This window comes from Brassica napus, chromosome C7 (assembly GCF_020379485.1).
Source record: "Brassica napus cultivar Da-Ae chromosome C7, Da-Ae, whole genome shotgun sequence".
Classification (NCBI taxonomy): Eukaryota; Viridiplantae; Streptophyta; class Magnoliopsida; order Brassicales; family Brassicaceae; genus Brassica; species Brassica napus.
Genome location: NC_063450.1, coordinates 35,581,526 through 35,602,016, shown reverse-complemented (window position 1 = coordinate 35,602,016; position 20,491 = coordinate 35,581,526). Strand labels below are relative to the sequence as shown.

The following is a 20,491-nucleotide window of genomic DNA, read 5'->3' as shown; positions in this document are numbered from 1 at the left end:
CAATCAAAAGGTAAAAAAAGCATCGAGTCTGATTGGAGAAAATAATATTTTGACTTCTTTAGTTATATTTCTTAATTGATATGGATGTGTACTAAGGTGAACCGATGTTGATGCTGATATATTGTTTTCATCTTCTTTTTGCAAGAAAATAATAGATTTGCTGGGTCATGAATCCTACATTCAAACTATACTTAATGCATTAAATTAATATGGAATTTTGAGAGCTTACCTTATTCCTTGCATTTTGAAAATATGTAAGCAGACTTAAAATAAGATGAGTAAATTCATGATGAAATAATTTCACCTCACGTGATATCAGTTTTGAAAATATGTAAGCTGACTTTAAATCAATCAGTTATCACCTAAGATCATATCATTAAATTTGGTTGCTATAATTAAGTTTTAAATCAATCACTCTTTTCTTTAAGTCTATATGAACCGGCAATAATTGACGTGATTGCCGTATGAAGTTCTTAAACCGGTTTTGATATCGAGTATGTCATAAACCTTTTCAGACCCATAGTTACATTCAAACATTTTTAAACCGGTTTTGATATCGAGTATAATCATAAACCTTTTCAGACCCATAGTTACATTCAAACATTTTTGTATAGATCTTTTCATGCGTGAACCTTTTAAATAACCGGTTTTGATCAAATATTTTCTATGTGATATGAAAACTAATTTAGATAACCCGTTTTGATATACATGTTTCATGCGTGAGTATACGGCAATATGTTGTGATTATTAGATATGTCACGAGATATATCAAATATGGCACGAAAGTAACATTGAAATAAATGTTAAATTATTAAAACATACGTTAAGGCGAGAGTCTTGTCCCAAACCGGTTTTAAATCGTTAAGGCGCGAGTTCTTGTCTAGAACTGGTTTTAAATCGTTAAGGTGAGAGTTCTTGTCCCGAACCGGTTTTAAATCGCTAGTTACCAATTAATATGATTAAAACATTATGTTAAGCACTAATTAATGAACAGTAGCAAAGTATGTAATAAGTCTAGTGAGGAGAAGGTTTTACCTAGAGAGTGTGAAAATGAACATGGTGTTGTCCCATAAGAAATGACATATTTGTTAATAATACATGAGCATAAGGTTACTCTCTAAAAATGCTCATACTTTAATATTAAGAGGATAACCACTTCATTTATTCTCTTGTCTAATTAATTCGGCTTTGTTTATTACAGAGTCCAAAATAGAACTTACTTATTTTAAAGTGTTTTTATTACACCTTTTACATTCCATTTTTTCGGCTTCCTAATTACTTCATTACATATATTTACCCTAATAATCCGACAACATTTATTTTACGTGTTAACCAAAATATTTTCACAAGTTTGAATGAAACTGATTTTTGTATCGGATTTTTGAGTTTAAAATTAAACTTTGTTCGGATATTATAAATTTTCGGACGGGGTTCGGATTCGGATCTTTCTAGGTCCGAATAGATTCGTAGGAACCTAAAATATTCAAATAACTTATTTGTTTAGAAATATCATTAAACAATTCATAAAAATGTAAAAAAGTCTGTGCGGGTCAAGCTATAGTTTTATTTTTTTTAAACAAAAGTTAAGAAAGAAATATCACCATAAAGAATTTGGATTTTAAGTGCAATTATACAAATAAAACCATGGGAGTGTAATAATTAAATTATTAATATCCCAATAATTTGATTGAACATTAGTTTTATTGAAGTATGATAAAGTAAACGCATAATTAAAATGGTCACCGACTTGTGCGCTTTTTCGGGTGTCATTACATAAACAAATAGGAGGTCAATTCTGTTATAATGAATGGACATAATATACTACATACGGAGTAGTTTTTTAATTGTTATGGAAAAGAGCAACTACTCAATGTATGCATTGGCACATCATGTGCAGATCACTAATGGTGGCTTCTCATCTCAATTACACTTCCTTTTCCAAATGCCGTGTTTCCCAAACCAGCAAGCTATCAAGTTTGCGTACCGTAGAGGAGGTTTCGCAGTGCATCGCTTTGTCAATTCATTTGTCATCCACTTTCTTCTATCATTAACATATCTAATATCTTACTCAAATTTATTCGACAAAATCATCAACTGGTTAGATATTGAATCTAGAATCTCAAGTGAGTCTCTGTTTCAGTAGCCGAATCTCATAAACAAAACATAGGTCAAGTGTGTATCTCAATCAAAAACCGACTATTTTTCAACCTTCAATATACAAGAGCGTTGAAGCGAATATAGACTAAAATAAATCATCGAATGTCCATAGACTTAGAAAAATTGTAATTTGATAGAAATGTTATGCAACAATGGTTGATTACTTGATTAACGAATAGTAAAAGACGTGTAAGGAGATTTCTTAATAGAATCACCGAATCTTGTGCGAGGGGTAAGAAACAACAGGTGGAAATGAAAATGACGTGGAAGAGAAGAAAAAGTGGGCTCCATTTATCAAATTGAAATTAGCAGGTGGCAACGCGGTAATCAATAATCATATAGCCCCACTTTTGTTTTTATTTTATTATATCCAAATAATCAGGTTATAAATATATTTCCACTTGTTCATCATCTTCTTCAAGCAACCAACAAAGATCTCCTTCAAACATTATACATTCACATTAAACAATCTTACAAAACCGATTTCATTACAATGGAAGCCACACTGATCTCTTCACCAGCTTCGACGTCCCCACTCCGGTTCCATCCATTGGTGTTTTCCCCGATTAAAACGACGACGTGGAGGACACAGAAGAAGATGAAGATGAGCGTTTTTGCTGCTGCGTCTTCAGGGAAGGACCATTACTACGGAGGAGGAAGACTGGTGGACGAGAACATGATAATTCTAAGGAAACGCATCCACGAGATGAAGATGGTGGAGCGAAACTACGAGCCGCCTTCTCACTGGTTGGATTGGGAGAAGCGTTTCTACAGTAGCTACGACACTATGATCTGCGATTCCATTGGTCTTCTCCAGAGCTTCCTCATGAACTCTCGCCCCACCGTCGCAATCACAACGCTGCTTCTCCTCCTCCTCAGCGTTCCTGTTTCCTCCTCTGTTATGGCGTTTCGCCTTCTAGACCTCCTCCATTGGGTTCTCGCCGCCGCAACGTCGGGCCATGTGGGCTGATCTGCCTGGCCCGTTTCATTCTTTCCTTTTACTTGCCCACAATTTTTTTTTTTTTTTGTTTAACCAGGCGGGGTTCAGGCCTTCGGTCCTAATCCCCTCCTAGGCCCGGAGCCAGCCTGTGTCTGTACCATTACGGCCCTAAACACTCTTCCCCGCCCGAGACTCGAACTCGTGACCTCTCATACCGGAGTCTGAGGTGTTACCAGTTGAGTTAGCTCGTCCGGATATTGTATATACACATATCCCCTATATATTATTTGTGAAACATTACAACTTCTTTTTGTAGCCACGTGTCATCACTAGGATGATTCTTAAAATTATTAGAGAAATATGTTTGTCCATCTAATTGTATAATAAGCTTTTTATTAAATTAACCATAAATTCATTATTAATGTCATTTATTATTTCCTTAAATAAAGATTGCGGAATTGCCTAATGTGGTTAAAGTATATATGACAATTAATGATTTTGAATAATAAAGATTTGATAAAAAATAATGTATTTTTTATCAAATTTGTTTAATTTTAAACTATTAAAATAATTTAAAAAAAAATCACAATAACCATATTATAAAAATTTAGATTTTTCTGTATATGTTATATTTTGAATTTTAAAAAACGGCTATAAATTACTAAAACTGTTAAAAGTCTCACATTCAAATTTTGCTATCCATGGTTTAAAATTTTTGTTATGACAAAATACAAATGATTACAAAATCATATAAATAAAAGTCTAATTTTAATTAATCATTAAGATTTAAAATATATACGTATATATATCATTCTAAATTAAACTATAAACCATATTGAATAAATAAATATTTTAATTTCAAAATTTACTTTGAATAATTTTTTTTGATAAAAATTTTGAACTAACATTGATAAACTTTTTTAAATTATAAATTACTAAAATTATTAATCTCACAATGAAAATTTTGTTATCAGTAATTTAAAATTTTTGCTATTAAAGATACACATGATCAAGAAAACATATAAGTAAAAATATCATATAATAGACATTAATATTAAAAATATACTATGTATGCTAATATCATTTAAATTTAATTACATATCCTATCAATTTTTTAAAAAAAACTATTTGGATTAATAAAATTGATTTATACGTTCGCGCCAATTTAATTATATATGTAATAGTTACTGACTTTTAATTATTCAATATATATTTATTATTTCATAATATTAAGAACATATAATACATAAAATAATATATATATAATGTTTATCCCGTGCAAGGCGCGGATCTTAATCTAGTTTTTATATTATTTTATCTGATTTATACTATACTTAAACTAAGTTCAAAAACTCGTTATTAATTTATCATTTCTTTCATGAAACCTGTATAAGTTTTTTTTTTGTTTGTTCATATGTTATTGTGACAAAAGAGAGTACAATCTGATTACATGATTTCTTAATAAGTTAGTGGAGTTTAACTTTCGTTCTCATGTTTCTTTTTTGTTTTTTGGGCAAACTCGTTCTCATGTTTCTTATGCTACCATTTTTGTTGATAGTTTGTTTTCCCTTTAAGAAACGACAGTGAACTGTAGAACGGAGTCTTTGGTTTGTATGCCCCCTTTTGGACCCAAAAACTTTTACTTGGTCATATTTCCAATTTCCTTTGATCATATTTGGCGTTTATCCCAAAAGTAACGAAACGTGTGAATTTAACCCAAGCCCGCTATTTCCAATCTTCAATTAATGAAAAAAGTTGTCAAATTTCTTTAATTGACCCACCAATCTCTATTATAATTTTGTAGCGTTATTTCTACCAAGTAAAAAATGAGTATCTAGTAAAAGTGAGGAGAAAACTCTTTTTTTTTTAAGTGTAATTTTGGAAGAGAGAAGTACCATTTTTAAAAAAAAGAAGAGAAAAGTTACCAATTTTGGATTTGGGTGAAGTTTGGTTATTTTACGTAAATAAAAAAAATACGGGACAAAAAATCAAATCCGTAAGATTCGGGTTTGTCATTTCTCGAGAGTGAAGTGTGCGTCTTGACTCGTTTGTTCTTCCACAAACCCTATCTTCAGTAGTCTTCAGTTTCTTTTCTCCGCCACCACACAAACATATTCTTTATTCTTCTCATTCTCATTCTCATTCTTCTTCGTAATTTCGTATTCCATACTCTCTATTTATACAAACATTTCATTCGACCTTTCTCTCTATTCATTGCCTCCTCTCAATCCCCTAACAATTTCTCCAAAATATTGTCTTTTTCTTCTTATTCCACACGATTCTTCTTCTCGGTTCCTAAATTTAATTTACATTTATTGATTAGTATTGAATTTTCATTATAGAAGTTTAAATGGCGCTTGCGTATGATCCTCTCTTCATTACATCCGACAAAACCCCCATCGATGTCCCCTCGCCGCCGCCTTCGATGATCTTAACCCAAGACGAGCTCAAACGAATCGCCGCTTACAAAGCCGTCGACTTCGTCCAATCCGGCATGGTCCTCGGCCTCGGCACCGGCTCCACCGCCAAACACGCCGTCGACCGCATCGGCGAGCTTCTCCGGCAAGGCAAACTCGAGAACATCGTCGGGATACCCACGTCCAAGAAGACGGAGGAGCAGGCTCTCTCCCTCGGCATCCCTCTCTCCGATCTCGACGCGCATCCCGTCATCGACCTCTCCATAGACGGCGCCGACGAGGTCGACCCTTGTCTCAACCTCGTGAAAGGACGCGGAGGGTCTCTGCTCCGGGAGAAGATGATCGAAGGAGCTTCCAAGAAGTTCGTGGTGATTGTCGACGAGTCCAAGATGGTGAAACATATAGGTGGAAGCAAGATGGCTCTTCCGGTGGAGATTGTGCCTTTCTGCTGGAAGTTCACGGCGGAGAGGCTAAGGAGAGTGATGGAGGGTTACGGCTGCGAGGCGAAGCTAAGGTTGGGGGAGAAAGGGAAGGCTTTTGTGACGGACAATGGGAATTATATTGTGGATATGTATTTGGAGAAAGATATGGGAGATTTGAATGTGGTGAGTGATGAGATTCTGAGGCTGCCTGGAGTCGTGGAGCATGGGATGTTTCTTGATATGGCTTCCACTGTTATCATTGCAGGTGAGCTTGGTGTCAAGATCAAGAACAAACACAGCTCCTATTGATCTTCTTGTTTAGGTGGGTATTAGCAGAAGGAGAGGATTATTTTGATATATGATGTCACTGTGAGGAGGAGATTTGACCTTTTTTTTTGCAGAGTTTTGGATACTTGATCATCATCATCTGACCCTTTTAGTTCTTAATTTATAGGTTATGTAAACTGCATTTTTGTTTCATTGGGTCTCTTTCTAAGTAATGGGCCAATACATTCTTATGTGTTGGGCTTTGCTTCTGTTAAATACCGTAGCGATATAGATAGGCTTACTGACTACTACTTTAGGATTATAACTTATGAATTTTTATTGCGCTTTTGTTGATGTAGAAATGGGATAAATTATGAGAATAATTGATGTAATCATTAACGCAAAAGATTGTGATTGGGTGTGCATTATTTCAACGTTAATTGGTTTTGGTAGAATGGTTGGCCTAAAAGACAGCATTATTAACAAAAACTAATAGTACGTGGTTAGTTAATCAACCTGTCAGATGATCAATGATGCCGCACCAGCTTGAACTGACGCACTCACACATACTATGGACAACGTAACTACGAACCATCATTCAGTCAAATAAAAGAAAGCATGAAGATACTTTTTGGTGGTCTTTTTGCGAATCTCTATTTCATCTAATTTTATTTATTCCATCTTTTGTTGATTCTTGGTTAGCTACTTTGAGTCTTTGTTTGATCTTATACATATTTATTAGACATTTATTGCAATTAAAATGTCCACGTGTGTGTATGGTATAGCCGTATAGCTACTTAAAATTATCCATGTACTACATACGATACGTCTGACGTAATATAGATATTGATATTATTTTGAGATAAAAGTATACTAATAATTATAAGATTCAAGAATCTATACTCCATCTCATTGCTTCGTATGTAAACACACACATAACTTTATTGGTTTTAATCTCCTGAATAATTCGCGGAGTTCAGAGAGAAAGAAAGGAAGCTTTTATCAAAGGCTTTAGCTTCAGGAAAAGACAGATTCTATTCTTTTAAGTCTCCTCTTTCTTCGCTTTTCCACTTCTTCTCCTTTCCGACAAAAAGAGAAGAAAACGGTATTACAAAACTCTTTACCTTCTCCTGTCCTAATATTTGGGTCTGCCTCTCAATTCTCCCTGTCTTTTCGTTTTTTTTTTCTTTCTGTTTTCTCATATTTTGCTTTTTATTATTTGTCTCGTTTGTATGCCACTTATGTCTCTATGATTTCGTCTCCGCCTGTGTTTAATTTCGTTCAAAACAACTTGCATCATCTGGGTAAATTTAGATTCCTTCTTGTTGATCGTCGTTTTGAAAATTTAATACTATCTTCTTGTATAATTTATTTTTTTTATTTTTTTTCTTTTTATCTAGCTATTTTTTGTTCTATAACATTCAGTTAAACCGTTTCGATAAATTTGTGCACTTCACAAAAAATTACAGCTTTTATGTTCTGGTAACTAACCAGCTTTGGTTCAGCTTTTCGCCCATGGCTCTTTCATTATCCAGAAAAAGTGTTTGCTTATTTAAGTTTTTTTTATCTAAAACGTTTTTTTATCTAAAACGTTTTTTTTTTTAAGATATTTTTATCATCTATTTCATTAATGAGCAGCTTCTAATTCACATGTTCAAGTTGCGTATCACCATCACCTTAGCATTGAATGCGAATGCTCCTTGGTTAAATGATTCTGACCCTAACCCCATTTTATCATCAATTCGCAGCATTAAAGAAAAGGGGAGAAGAATCTCAATACTAATATAAATAGGGGACTTTCTTCAGCTGCAAGTCATGGGAGATCATTTCGTGCTGTTTATGGACCGGTTGATAACAGAAGCCACGATTGAGGAAGCGATTCAGAGCAGGAACCGTATGTTGCAAGCCAACGCACCTGTCGAGGAGGAATGTATTAGAGTCCTCGATGAGAAAACACTTGAGAAGGTGCGTAACGGAGATTTGTCGATGGTGCTGTGTAGGATTTGTCACGATGAGGATGTGGATTCAAAGATGGAGACTCCTTGTTCTTGCAGCGGCAGCTTGAAGGTAACGACAAAACTTATAAGCATTTGAGATTCCAAGAAACAGAGTCATTGGTGTGATATTTAGATGTGCCATGTTGTTGTTTGCAGTATGCACATAGGAGGTGCGTGCAGAGATGGTGTAACGAGAAAGGAAACACCAACTGCGAGATTTGCCATCAGGTAGGTCCCTTCTCCTTCTCTTCTCAACATCTTCTTCTTGAAATCTAATTATACAAATGTGTGTGTGTGTTGTTCAGGGATTCAAGCCGGATTATACAGCGCCAGCTCCATTGTTAGAGTTGGGTCATGTCCCTCTTCATTTCAGGGGAAACTGGGCAATATCTCAACGTGAGCATCCTCGTTTCATCACAGTTGTACCTGCTGATCCCACTTTCATCCACGATCATCATCATCAGTATCCTCTTTCTTCCACCACAAGCTTCATCTGTTGCCGTTCTCTTGTTCTCATCGTACGCACACGCCAGTCTCCTCCTCCTTTACCTTCCATTATAACACCTTTCTTTACTCATGTTTCAGTTGTTGCAATCTTGCAGTTTATGGCTCTTCTGATTCTCCGACACACCCTTCCCTTAGTCCTTACCGGATCAAACCTCCATGTCTTCCCTTTGTTCATGGTGAATATTATCTCACATTAGATTCCATTTCCAGAGATGATGAAACTCTTTAATTGTTTCTTTTGTTTTTTTTCAGTTGTTGTTTTTGAGAATACTCGGGATCATGCTACCCATCTATGTTGTCACCAAAGCAGTCGCCACCTGCCGTCGCCATTCTCAGAACTTTGAAACCTCTGACTCTGAAGATTCATTTGATGAAGAAGCAGAGTTGTGGCGCTTGCCTCACACGCAATCTTACATTATAGGCGTGCCATGAGCACTGTTTGTTTATTTCCTTTCACATATACATAACAAGACGATGTCTTTGTAAATATACACTCTCACTACTTATACATGTAAAATGTTGAATTGAAGTTGAACAAAAGAAAACGTATCTAACTGGCAAAAAGCTCTCTTTCTCACCAAGTGTTTTCAGATCTGCATTGCAGAGAGTGAGAAGATTCTCCTTGAATTATTTCACAACAACTCAAACCATGTGGTCAGGATAGAAATTATATTAAAGATTTCTATCTACGATCCCAACACTCACAACTCTCAGTGTGCGTATTACAAAAATTAAAGAGAAGAATCTGTACACTTTCAAAATGAGAGACCAAAGCACCTGACGCAAACAACTCTACTCCAAACAAGATCTAGTTATGAAAACATCAAGACTAGGAGATCAGTTCCAGCTTCTCCTCAGCCTGAAAAGACAAAAAAAAATGGACATAAAGAGGTAAGAAACCACGTGAAAGAAAGTTGGTGATATCACTAGATCTGAGTAGATAGATAGAAGTATCATTACTTGCGGTTCTTCTGCTGCGTCCTCAGGTAACAAGCAAGCGCACCAAATGCACAGCTGGCGACAGCTATTGCCAATGCAGCTCCAATCGGCACAACCACAGCGTTGGTGGCTACCGTCAAGTCTTCCGTGGCTGAGATGGTTTCTTCCTTGCTCCCTATGACACTCTTTTCTTTGCAAAGGGAAACGAGCTGCGGACCATAGTAGTTCTTTAAGAGCTCGTAGACATTGTCGTGGTCCCACTCTACGCTTTCTTGGTCACTCGAGAGATAGCAGGATGGGCAAAGCTCCCTTGGTGGCCATATGATCTTGGGAAACAAGGGGTCACCAGTACTGAGAGAAGCTTCGTCCTTCATGAGTCTCTCGTTGACCCTGTTGTGCGTGCTCCACACCCACAAGACGAAATCACGCGCCGTTTCCAAGATACCACATAGATACGTGGTTAGATGAGTAAAGAGTGCAGTTTATTTCCCAGACCAGAACACTGTTACCTCAAGCACATGTCAATGAAATGCAGTCGGCATTCATCACACATGAAGAAGTTGACGAAATCACATATCGCCGTGAATGCAAATTGGCTTTCTCCATCCTCAATCCTCACGGAAAGTGAATGAAACAGAACCCATAAACCGCAGCTACAACCAAGCATTTCAGGAATAGTTCAGATACTAGTGAGGCAAACTAAAATAAGGGAACATAGTATGAAACTTGGCAAATCGAATATAGTACCTGAATCCACGAGAATCGTTCCTGCTACCACGGCAAAACATCTGCCAAATAAGATATTAGGACAACCACATCTCTAAAGTAGATTATACATGACAGTAAGAGAATTGTCAGTAAACACTCACGTAATATCCACGAGGAACATCCTTTCCACAGATAGGGAAGTTACCGAGGGTGTCTTTCCCTCCAGATGCTTCGTAGGAGCATTTTCCAGAAGGGCATAAGTCATCATAGTTCACTAGAATCTCTGCAGCTCCCTTCCGACACCTACAATATAAGATACAGATAGTGTTAAAAAACGGTGACCAGCGATAAGCAACAATAGACATTAGGATGATGGGACTTTACTTTACCTCCTGGAAGCATGATGTGCTGTTAGAAGCTGGATAAATCTTATAAATGACGCACTTGTTTCAGATGATTTAATGGCCTGTGGATATCACGGTTATACTTGTTGATTACCAAAAATAGAACGATGGAAAGAAGGTTATACAAATACAAAAAAAAAAAAAAAAAAAAAAATCAGACGGATATCTCTAAGCTGTTTGGACTTAGAAGAAAGAGTTAGTCAGAGAGAGCAGTCTCAAAACCGGTTTGAAGTCGGTTATATCTGACCGGACATGTTCATTTTCGAACTACAAAATATTGAGAAACAAAACAGAGATAAGTAGGATAGATATGATAATTTGATATTAGCACACCTAGCTCAGGGGAAATATAGACAACAATACATTTTAAAGATAAAACAAAGCTTTTCTTTGTTACATATACTTAATAGTTAATACTGAAGATAAGATTCCGAAGGCACACCAAACCTTTGTGTATGCTTGCTAATCAACTCTCGTCATCAAAACGAATCCTGGATGTATTGCATCTGGTCCATTGAAGAGCCTTGCGACGTTCTTGTAGTGAGGCTGTATAGTAACAGTTTAAGCACTGAATATCTCCCGACAACAGGGCGTAGAAGAACTACTGAAAAGTTATGTTATACCTTGTAGTTTCTACAGGCAGGAGAACTGACCAGTGAGCGAAGAACTCAGCCGACGGCATACCGGCGAGCAGAACCAGCTGTGCTAAAGACATCAATTCGAATCGTAACAGAGAATGAGTCAAACTGTCGAATTCGAACGCTCAGAGATTTCAAAGTTACCAAATAACAAAGACCAGCGAAGATCTACAGAAAGAGCTTCACTAGTTCAGTGGCGTTAACAGAGAAACAAAGCTTTGTGATACAGAAACTCAGAACGTCGTCGTATTGATAACCTCACCGCCTTATTTCTTAATGGGCTTTTATTCGTATTACCCTCATATCTATTTGGGTCTCATTGGGCTTTTCCATTACAAATTTCCTTTTTCTACAACACGTATTTCCTTTTTTCAACTCGATAATTTCCTTTCTTTTTTTTTTTTGGTTGTGAATTATACAGATAAGTGTGGACTGATAGCTATTTATAAACCAACTCGTAGTGTAAGACGTACTAGCTGAGATCGTTGTGTGTTCAAAGGTCGAGACTCTCTGCTATTTCACTCGATCCCATTCGTTGTTGGTACTCATCGCTCGAATTAGGGTTTTCAAGGTTGTTCCCGAGAACTCGTACTTTGCTTTTTGTGTTCTGTATGATCAACAGTTTCTCGGTAGTAACGTTCATTGTTCCAAATATTCAGGGTAAAGAATCGTAGAGAAAGAGGGTATGAACAAAGTACAATCGATGGCTAGTGTCCAGCATAACAGACAAATTAGATACGGTATTACAGAACCTATCTCTCTAGGAGGACCAACGGAGCTTGACGTAATCAAGACAAAAGCCCTAGAGAACTACTTGCAAGACGCTGGATTGTACGAAAGCAACGAGGAAGCTCTTAGAAGAGAGGAGGTTCTTGGGAGACTAGACGAGATCGTAAAAACATGGATTAAAAAAATAAGCCGTGACAAAGGGTTAAGCGATGAGACGGTTGAACAAGCGAACGCCAAGATATTCACCTTCGGTTCCTATCGGTTAAAAGTACATGGACCTGGTGCTGATATCGACACTCTATGCGTTGGTCCAAGATACGCAACAAGAGGGAATGGTTTCTTTGGAGAGCTACACAGAATGCTTTCAGAGTTGCCTGAAGTGACAGAGCTCCACTCTGTCCCTGATGCTTATGTTCCCTTGATGGGTTTCAAACTTAATGGAGTCTCTATTGATCTCCTCTACGCAAAGCTTCCACTATGGATTATCCCTGAAGACTTGGATCTATCAGATGATTCAATTCTACAGAATGCTGATGAGCAAACTGTTCGAAGCCTCAACGGTTGTAGAGTTACAGACAAGATCTTCCGCTTGGTTCCTAACATTCAGAGTTTCAGGACGACGTTAAGATGCATTAGGTTTTGGGCCAAGAAGCGTGGTGTGTACTCTAACGTCTCTGGCTTTCTTGGTGGTATAAACTGGGCGTTGCTTGTAGCTAGAATCTGTCAGCTTTATCCTAAAGCATCACCAAACATGTTGGTGTCTCGGTTCTTTAGAGTCTACACACAGTGGCGTTGGCCCAATCCCATCCTTCTTTGCTCTATCGATGAAGAAGGTTGTTCCTCCTTAGGTCTTCAAGTTTGGGATCCTAGAAGAAACCCTAAAGACTTGTTGCACAAGATGCCTATCATTACTCCTGCTTATCCTTGTATGAACTCTAGTTACAATGTCTCCGCGAGTACACTGAGGATTATGACAGGAGAGTTTCAGAGAGGTAAAGATATATGCGCGGCTATGGAAGGAAACGAAGCTGATCAATGGGATACACTTTTTGAGCCGTTTGGGTTCTTTGAAGCGTATAAGAACTATCTTCAGATCAACATCTCTGCTTCTAACGTGGAGGATCTGAAAAAGTGGAGAGGATGGGTTGAGTCACGTTTCAGACAGCTGACGTTGGTGATTGAGAGACATACTTGTGACATGCTTCAGTGCCACCCTCATCCACATGGTTTCCAAGATGATTCAAGACCGCTACAGTGTGCTTTATTCATGGGTCTGCAACGTAAACAAGGAGTTACAGCAGTAGGAGGAGAACCGTTTGATATCAGAAGAACTATTGAGGAGTTTAAACAAACTGTTTACGGTTACACGTTGTGGTCTCCTAGGATGGAGATTAATGTTAGCCATGTAATGCGAAGAAGCATACCTAGCTTTGTGTTTCCTGGTGGAGTTAGACCTTTGCGTAACTCGAAAGGAACTTGGGACAGCAAACGCAGTTCAGAGCAGAGAGTTTCTTCTACAGGGAGTTCATCATCTACTATTACTAGTTGTGAAAGTAAAGGTGGGAAGAAGAGAAAGTTGGGAGATGATGAGACATTCACCGATCAGTTAAGGAACTCAAAACGTGTTGCAGTTTCAGTGCATGTAGAGAACGGCGAAGATGGGAGTCCAAATTCATCTGTTGAATCCATTTGTTCAGCTCCTATGAAAGAACTTTGTACTAAGGTTGAATATGATCCCATCAGTAAGGATGTAGGAGAGACTCATCCAGTAGGGAAGATAGCCACTCCTCAGGCTTCTCTTAGTCAAGAAAGTGAGGAAGTTGAAGACAACTTTGGTTTCAGGAATCAAGTGGTTAAGCAAATTCCAAGTAAAGATGCATTCTCCAAAGGAGCAGTGGAAGTGGAAGAACTCGAAGATGTTCCAACGCAACAGCCAGTGGTGACGCATAAAGCTTCAGTGCAACTGCAGAAGCCGATAATCAAGTTGAATTTCACATCTCTAAGCACAATCAATGCCAAGAACCTCAGAGCTTATTGAAACTGGAGGTGGTCATGTTGAAGACTTTCTTCTTATATTTTTGTTTATGGAAGAATTTTGTATAAAATGGTTTACTTAGATGTTGAAAGCAAATTTTAAATACTCTTTAGTTCCATGTAAAAACTCGCTTGTATCAGAATCACAAAGATATATATGGTAATAAGAAAAGAAGTTAAAATCATGTTGAATAATTCCCACTTCTACTCTACGTATGATTCCTGTAGTTTTCATCAGCAGCAATTGCTTCTTTTCTCATTTATCTAGTCCATTGTTTGTACACCTTTGAAGCCCATTCTCATTACTAGCCGGTTTCTGTAGAATGCAGATACAGGTAACATTAGATATTTGAAATTAAATTTCACTTCACTTGTCTAAACCCCTGTTAACCTCCTCTAAATATCATAAATCATGCTTAGCTCAAGAGTGATATATGTTCATGTTATGTTACTTTTTTCTAATTGTTAATGTCTTCTATTAAACATCCCACTAGATGTGTGTCTTATAGATGAATGAGTTTTGTTTTGTCAGGTATGTATGTTAACCCCACTAGATGTGTGTCCACGAGCAGAGGTTGAGACAGTTACTGCGGAATCAATACCTGTTGTTAAACCAAGTTTTTGGCACATATATTTACTTAGGTCCAGGTAGTGCAGAATCGATGATGAGCCCTGTGCAGCTTAGGGAAAATGAGAAGATACCATTCCCTGTATTTTGGGCTAGCTTCATACAAGTTCTGAGGTTCTATATGGACACAAAATAGGGGATCTAAGCAAAAGCTAGTAAACGCCCTCTTCCAAGCTGTTAACAAGTGGATGCGTTCATGTCATTTTAGCATTTGAGTTTTAACATTGGACTCAAACTGTTGATGGTTGCATTCAGACATATGTTTCTTCATCCGGAAGTTATAGATGAATGAGTTTTGTTTTGTCAGGTAATGTATGTATACTCTGGGCTATCCTTTTGTTGTATACCATTTTTGTCTGCAATAGAAATTTGTGTAGTAAATGTGACAATGCTGGTTAGACTAATGGGCCAACGGGTAAAATAAGTGATGGGCTTGGGAGGCCCATTAAGTTTCTAATTAACCCTAGTTTGGAGTGTGGCATATATATATATATATATTGTTGGCTCCTCGCCGCAGTGAATGCCGTCGTCACTTTGATTGATCTGCAGGAATCGGAAATGGCAGAATCAAAGGTTGTAGTTCCGGAGTCAGTCCTGAAGAAGAGGAAGAGAGAGGAGGAGTGGGCTCTCGCGAAGAAGCAGAGCGCCGAAGCTGCTAAGAAAACGAACGCCGCCAACAGGAAGCTTATCTACAAAAGGGCCGAGCAGTACGCCAAGGAGTATGCGGAGAAGGTAACTTGTTTTTGATCCAAATCCAAGCATGAGTATTATATGCTCGTTTAGATGCATTGTCTGTAAATGAGTGATCTTTCTTTATTTACAGGAGAAGGAGCTGATCTCGTTGAAACGCGAGGCTAAGTTGAAGGGAGGTTTCTATGTTGACCCTGAAGCTAAGCTCTTGTTCATCATCCGTATTCGTGGTATCAATGCCATTGACCCAAAGACTAAGAAGATTCTTCAGCTCTTGCGTTTGAGACAGGTCTGTCTACATTTTTTTGTCATTAGGTTTCGTAAGCTTTATTGTCTTGTTTGATATTGTGACATTAGATTAGACAGTTGTATTCTTCTGGTATAGATCACATAACGACATTCCTATGTGCTTTTTCTGATTTGTGTTGCCGTTATTATGAGATGAAGCTTATAGTTTGTAATATGTAAATGCAGATTTTCAACGGTGTGTTTCTCAAAGTTAACAAGGCTACAATGAACATGCTTCGTCGTGTTGAGCCATATGTTACTTACGGGTATAAACATCTCATTCTAGAACGCTCTTAAATCGCTTGTCATGGAACATAGTTAACTCAATCAACTCTCTCTTACTCAGGTTCCCCAATTTGAAGAGTGTTAAGGAATTGATCTACAAGAGAGGATACGGAAAGCTTAACCACCAGAGGGTTGCTTTGACTGACAACTCTATCGTGGAGCAGGTTCGTAATCAGCTTCTTCAGGGTTGTTCTTATATTAATGTTTAATAAAGTAATGATTTTTTTTTCTGTGCAACGACAACAGGCACTGGGTAAACATGGGATCATCTGCACTGAGGATTTGATCCACGAGATTCTAACAGTTGGACCTCATTTCAAGGAGGCCAACAACTTCCTGTGGCCATTCCAGCTCAAGGCACCACTCGGTGGTCTTAAGAAGAAGAGAAACCACTACGTTGAAGGTGGTGATGCTGGAAACCGTGAAAACTTCATCAATGAGCTTATCAGGAGGATGAATTAGATGTTTTCTTTTTCCAGTCTCACTCTTTTTATCTATGTTGTCTTCACCAAATGCTTCCTCCCGGATTTTGATCTTTTTGTTCAAGTTAAAAGATATTTTGAGCTTTCTCTTTTGTTGTCTTTGCATCCTAGTTTGTGATATTGATACCTCGACCATTTCTACACTTTATTTAATCAGTTTTCTAAGAAATAATTCTACTTCAAAATCTCTTCAGTGGAATACTCTGACGATATATATCTTTATTTTGGTAAGTACATATTGTTTTGTGCTAGTTCTTTTCCTCGATACTATATCTTTACAGGATGTTCTAGAGATCTTATCAAGGAGTAGATTAAAAAATCTTGAAATTTTTATCAGATGAATTCAAAATGATCGCAGTAACGCTCACAGCACCAAGTGAGATGCGAGATGAAGATATCAAAGAGTCTGATGAATAGTGTGATACGTTCCAACGTGTTTACTTCAGGCAGAGAGATAAGGGAAAGGCCAAGGTTTCAGAAGATGCGGGAAGTGAGAAGAAGGCTTTACGTAAGTTGGAGACAAAGGAAGCAAAGCCTCTATTGGGAGTGGAGGGTTTCGAGTTATTGGAGGGAAGCAAAGCCGAGGAGTGAGACAGAGGCTTTGCTAGAAGATATTTTCGAATTAGAATAAAGAGCCTTGTGGTATTTCTTTTTCATTTTTCATGCTGAGATTTGTTAGAAGAGTCGATATGAGACCTTCTCTATGATCGTCATGAGATCATAGCTTTTCTCGGTTATACTTGGATTTGTATTACGTTTGGGATTTTATATCTGGAGATCTATTCGGTATTAAGCTTTCTATTGAGTAGATCGAGAGTTATACGTTGTGTGCGGAACAAGATAAGTCGTAACTTATCAAATTGGTGCGGTGAGCGTGGATCGAACATACGCGATGGCAGCGATTGATGATTCCAGTGATGGTTTGGGTGATTTTGATGGAGGATCGGCGGCGAGGGATTACGAGGTGTCGTTTCTTCACTCCGCGTGTGAGAAACTGAAGATCGGAGCACATGTCACTAACGAACATTTCAACTCCTTGGAGACACGGATTGCGGAGTTTGATTCTCGTTTTGTTTCTCACGATCGTCAGTTAGCTTCGGTCGATTCTCGTTTGGAGAAGATCATGGCGATGCTTTCACGGATGGAAGGCAATCAACGTTCGGAGAAACCTCATGGCAAAGGTCTGGAGTTTCCGGAGATGGAGCAACCACAGGAGCGCCAGTCATCGACTCGCTCTTTTGCGACTCCTGAGCCACGGATCTGGGGACCTCCTCCGACGTTATGCGAAACTCGTGATTCATTGGTCAAGAAGGTGGAGATGCCAGTGTTTAACGGGGATAATCCTTTTGGGTGGTTACCACGGGTGGAGAGGTACTTTCGTATTGGTAACTTTCAGGGGAGAGAGCGTTTACAGCTGGTGTCTATGTCATTGGAAGGACCAGTGCTGAATTGGTTCAACGCGGAAATGGAGACAGAACCTTTTGGGGATTGGATGGATTTTAAGCAAAGGCTCGTGGCTCGTTTTCGTCAACGGTTGGAAGAAGATCCAGGGAAGCGTCTGTTTTCTTTGAAACAAACGGGGTCTATTGGAGATTATGTGAATGAGTTTGAGGAATTGCGTTCTATTGTGACAGGAGTGGATGAGAAAAACTTGGTTCATGTGTTCTTTAATGGCTTAAAACCGGAGATGCAGGAAATCATTAAGATGAAGGAACCGGTGACTCTTACACAACACATCAATGCGGTGATTGGTATGGAAGGTAGCGCTTTTTGCAAGTCAGTCAGTATGGTGAAGTCGCAACCTTGGGGGTCAAAGTCTACTTCCTCGTCATCACCTAAGTCTTGGCATCAAGCGGGGTCAAGTTCTACCAAGTCAGTAGCTTCGGGTAGTACAGCTACGGGGAACTTCCGCCCTCGCTTACATCATACGGATGCTGAATTGGATCAGATGAGGAGAGATGGCATCTGTTTCAAGTGCAAGGGTCCTTATGTTAAACCTCATACTTGTCCTAAGAAGGAGCTGCAACTTCTGACGGTTATCAATGGCTTTGAGGTTGAAATTTTGGATGAGGGGTCGTGTGTGTTGGATAGTATGGCTTTGGAGATTGATGAGCAGAAGGTCGAACTCTCATTGAATGCTTTCTTGGGTATCGATACACCTACAACAACGAAGGTTCGTGGGGTGTTTGATCAGCATGAGTTTGTGGTCATGATCGATAGTGGCGCTACGCATAACTTTGTGGCTCCTCACGTGGTGCTCAAGGTAAACCTTCCTCTTCTTACGGAACGTCGCTTTCAGGTGTTGTTGGGAACCGGGGTGTCTGTAGAAGCGATGGGAGTGTGTAAACAAGTTCCTTTCGCGTTGCAGGAGGCTTCGTTCCGAGGGGACTTTGTGGCTTTAGAATTGGGTGGCGCTGATGTGATTTTGGGAATTTCGTTGCTTCGGACTTTGGGAACGTGCGAAGTGAATTGGGAGAAACATGAGATGTCTTTTCGTCAATGAGATCGTATAATGACATTACGAGGGGATACTACGGTTCAGAATCAGGCGATTTCTTTCCGTGCCTTAGCAGTTCTGAGTTTTGAGGAGATAATGGAGTTAGGGGAAGCAACTGCTACGAAATCTGTCCTTTCGGAGGCTGTGGAAGGTGTGTTACAGGAGTTTGCCTCCATCTTTGAAGTTCCTACAGAGCTACCACCATTACGAGGAAGAGAACATGCGATACACTTGACTCCCGGGGTTACTTCCATTTCGGTTCGTCCCTATAGGTATCCGCATGCTAGTAAGGAGGCAATGGAATTGATGGTGACTGAGATGTTACAGAGTGGTATTATCCGCCCAAGTTGCAGTCCTTTCTCTAGCCCAGTACTGCTTGTTCGGAAGAAGGATGGGTCTTACCGCTTCTGCGTTGATTACAGAGCACTCAACCGCGCCACGATTCCAGATAAATATCCTATCTCGATGATTGATCAACTGCTGGATGAACTGCACCGTGCCACTGTGTTTTCCAAGCTTGATCTCCGTTCGGGATACCACCAAATTCGGATGCAGGAGAATGACATTGCGAAGACTGCGTTCCGGACTCACGAAGGTCATTATGAATTCCTGGTAATGCCTTTTGGATTGACAAATGCACCGGCAACGTTTCAAGGGCTGATGAATGTGATTTTTCGTCCCTATCTTCGCCGTTTTGTGCTTGTCTTTTTCGATGACATACTTGTTTACAGTGCCACAGAGGAGGAACATGTGGAGCATTTACGCATTGTCCTACAGGTCTTGGCTGATCAGACATTGTTTGCCAACCGTAAGAAGTGTGTCTTTGCTCAGTCGCAGGTTGAGTACTTAGGTCATATCATCTCTGCGGCAGGCGTTGCTACGGATCCTTCGAAGACTTTGGCAATGCAGCAGTGGCCTATTCCTCGGTCTGTGAAAGAATTGTGTGGGTTTTTGGGATTGACAGGTTATTATCGGAAGTTTGTGGAGTTGTATGGGTCGTTGGCAAAACCTCTTACGGACTTGTTACGTAAAGATGGGTTCTGTTGGTCCGTGGAGGCGCAGAAAGCATTCGATCGTTTGAAGACGACAATGACTACAGCTTCAGTACTTGCTCTTCCAGACTTTACGGTTCCGTTTGTGATCGAAACAGATGCGTCGGGATTTGGTCTTGGTGTTGTACTCATGCAGAAGGGTAGACCTTTGGCTTATTTTAGTCACAGTTTGACTCCGAGAGAACAACTGAAACCCATCTATGAGAAGGAACTTATGGCTATTGTGTTTGCAGTCTCTAAATGGAAACATTATCTTTTGGGTCATCGTTTCACTGTGCACACTGACCAGAAAAGCTTGAAGTTTCTGTTGGAGCAACGTGAAGTGTCGATGGAGTATCAACGCTGGCTCACTCGATTGATGGGCTTTGCGTTCGATATTGTATACAAGCCAGGCATTGAGAACAAAGCTG

The 20,491-nt window shown here is 39.0% G+C and overlaps 6 protein-coding genes across 8 annotated transcripts; 5 read left to right on the top strand and 1 right to left on the bottom strand.

The window, feature by feature from the left end:
• Nucleotides 1–2,528: 2,528 nt before the first annotated feature.
• On the top strand, nt 2,529–3,468 carry BNAC07G20690D. Its single transcript, XM_013789421.3, has one exon. It carries the CDS (start codon nt 2,651–2,653, stop codon nt 3,125–3,127), a length of 477 nt encoding a protein of 158 aa, XP_013644875.2. The 5' UTR covers nt 2,529–2,650; the 3' UTR covers nt 3,128–3,468.
• Nucleotides 3,469–5,169: 1,701 nt separating this feature from the next.
• LOC106349456 (probable ribose-5-phosphate isomerase 2) lies at nt 5,170–6,637 on the top strand. The gene has a single exon (XM_013789420.3). It carries the CDS (start codon nt 5,448–5,450, stop codon nt 6,243–6,245), a length of 798 nt encoding a protein of 265 aa, XP_013644874.2. The 5' UTR covers nt 5,170–5,447; the 3' UTR covers nt 6,246–6,637.
• Nucleotides 6,638–7,041: 404 nt separating this feature from the next.
• LOC125590332 lies at nt 7,042–9,271 on the top strand. 3 transcript variants are annotated; one of them, XM_048763809.1, is made up of 6 exons: nt 7,042–7,308; nt 7,952–8,270; nt 8,357–8,428; nt 8,506–8,718; nt 8,803–8,883; nt 8,960–9,271. In XM_048763809.1, exons 2-6 carry the CDS (start codon nt 8,019–8,021, stop codon nt 9,137–9,139), a joined length of 798 nt encoding a protein of 265 aa, XP_048619766.1. In that variant the 5' UTR covers nt 7,042–7,308; nt 7,952–8,018; the 3' UTR covers nt 9,140–9,271. The 3 variants fall into 3 exon arrangements, with proteins under 3 accessions (XP_048619766.1, XP_048619768.1, XP_048619767.1); XM_048763811.1 differs by having other exon boundaries at nt 7,088–7,349; XM_048763810.1 differs by lacking the exon at nt 7,042–7,308 and adding an exon at nt 7,324–7,507.
• An 88-nt stretch (nt 9,272–9,359) lies between these two features.
• Nucleotides 9,360–11,473, bottom strand: LOC106350941 (sulfhydryl oxidase 2). The gene is made up of 8 exons (XM_048764194.1): nt 11,396–11,473; nt 10,981–11,025; nt 10,744–10,820; nt 10,516–10,657; nt 10,394–10,434; nt 10,156–10,299; nt 9,668–10,099; nt 9,360–9,566 (listed from the first exon to the last, which is right to left on the bottom strand). The coding sequence occupies exons 1-8, from the start codon at nt 11,471–11,473 to the stop codon at nt 9,545–9,547; spliced, it is 981 nt and encodes a 326-aa protein (XP_048620151.1). The 3' UTR covers nt 9,360–9,544.
• Nucleotides 11,474–11,871: 398 nt separating this feature from the next.
• LOC106350940 (nuclear poly(A) polymerase 1-like) lies at nt 11,872–15,039 on the top strand. Its single transcript, XM_013790765.3, has 2 exons — nt 11,872–11,967; nt 12,056–15,039. The coding sequence occupies exon 2, from the start codon at nt 12,082–12,084 to the stop codon at nt 14,161–14,163; it is 2,082 nt and encodes a 693-aa protein (XP_013646219.2). The 5' UTR covers nt 11,872–11,967; nt 12,056–12,081; the 3' UTR covers nt 14,164–15,039.
• Nucleotides 15,040–15,202: 163 nt separating this feature from the next.
• LOC106349452 (60S ribosomal protein L7-2) lies at nt 15,203–16,704 on the top strand. The gene is made up of 5 exons (XM_013789419.3): nt 15,203–15,519; nt 15,611–15,766; nt 15,952–16,031; nt 16,112–16,214; nt 16,297–16,704. Exons 1-5 carry the CDS (start codon nt 15,346–15,348, stop codon nt 16,510–16,512), a joined length of 729 nt encoding a protein of 242 aa, XP_013644873.1. The 5' UTR covers nt 15,203–15,345; the 3' UTR covers nt 16,513–16,704.
• The last annotated feature ends 3,787 nt before the right edge of the window (nt 16,705–20,491 follow it).

What these genes read in the sequence shown, in the direction of transcription:
- BNAC07G20690D (XM_013789421.3), top strand. Translation starts at nt 2,651, where the DNA reads ATGGAAGCCACACTGATCTCTTCACCAGCTTCGACGTCCCCACTCCGG.
- LOC125590332 (XM_048763809.1), top strand. Translation starts at nt 8,019, where the DNA reads ATGGGAGATCATTTCGTGCTGTTTATGGACCGGTTGATAACAGAAGCC. An exon ending in CTTGCAGCGGCAGCTTGAAG is followed by an intron (nt 8,271 to 8,356) that starts GTAACGACAAAA and finishes TGTTGTTTGCAG; the next exon opens with TATGCACATAGGAGGTGCGT. An exon ending in GCCGTTCTCTTGTTCTCATC is followed by an intron (nt 8,719 to 8,802) that starts GTACGCACACGC and finishes GCAATCTTGCAG; the next exon opens with TTTATGGCTCTTCTGATTCT.
- LOC106350940 (XM_013790765.3), top strand. Translation starts at nt 12,082, where the DNA reads ATGAACAAAGTACAATCGATGGCTAGTGTCCAGCATAACAGACAAATT.
- LOC106350941 (XM_048764194.1), bottom strand. Translation starts at nt 11,473, where the DNA reads ATGTCTTTAGCACAGCTGGTTCTGCTCGCCGGTATGCCGTCGGCTGAG. An exon ending in ACTGGTCAGTTCTCCTGCCT is followed by an intron (nt 11,026 to 11,395) that starts GTAGAAACTACA and finishes AATATTTTGTAG; the next exon opens with TTCGAAAATGAACATGTCCG. An exon ending in GCACATCATGCTTCCAGGAG is followed by an intron (nt 10,658 to 10,743) that starts GTAAAGTAAAGT and finishes CTTATATTGTAG; the next exon opens with GTGTCGGAAGGGAGCTGCAG.
- LOC106349456 (XM_013789420.3), top strand. Translation starts at nt 5,448, where the DNA reads ATGGCGCTTGCGTATGATCCTCTCTTCATTACATCCGACAAAACCCCC.
- LOC106349452 (XM_013789419.3), top strand. Translation starts at nt 15,346, where the DNA reads ATGGCAGAATCAAAGGTTGTAGTTCCGGAGTCAGTCCTGAAGAAGAGG. An exon ending in CCAAGGAGTATGCGGAGAAG is followed by an intron (nt 15,520 to 15,610) that starts GTAACTTGTTTT and finishes CTTTATTTACAG; the next exon opens with GAGAAGGAGCTGATCTCGTT. An exon ending in GAGCCATATGTTACTTACGG is followed by an intron (nt 16,032 to 16,111) that starts GTATAAACATCT and finishes TCTCTTACTCAG; the next exon opens with GTTCCCCAATTTGAAGAGTG.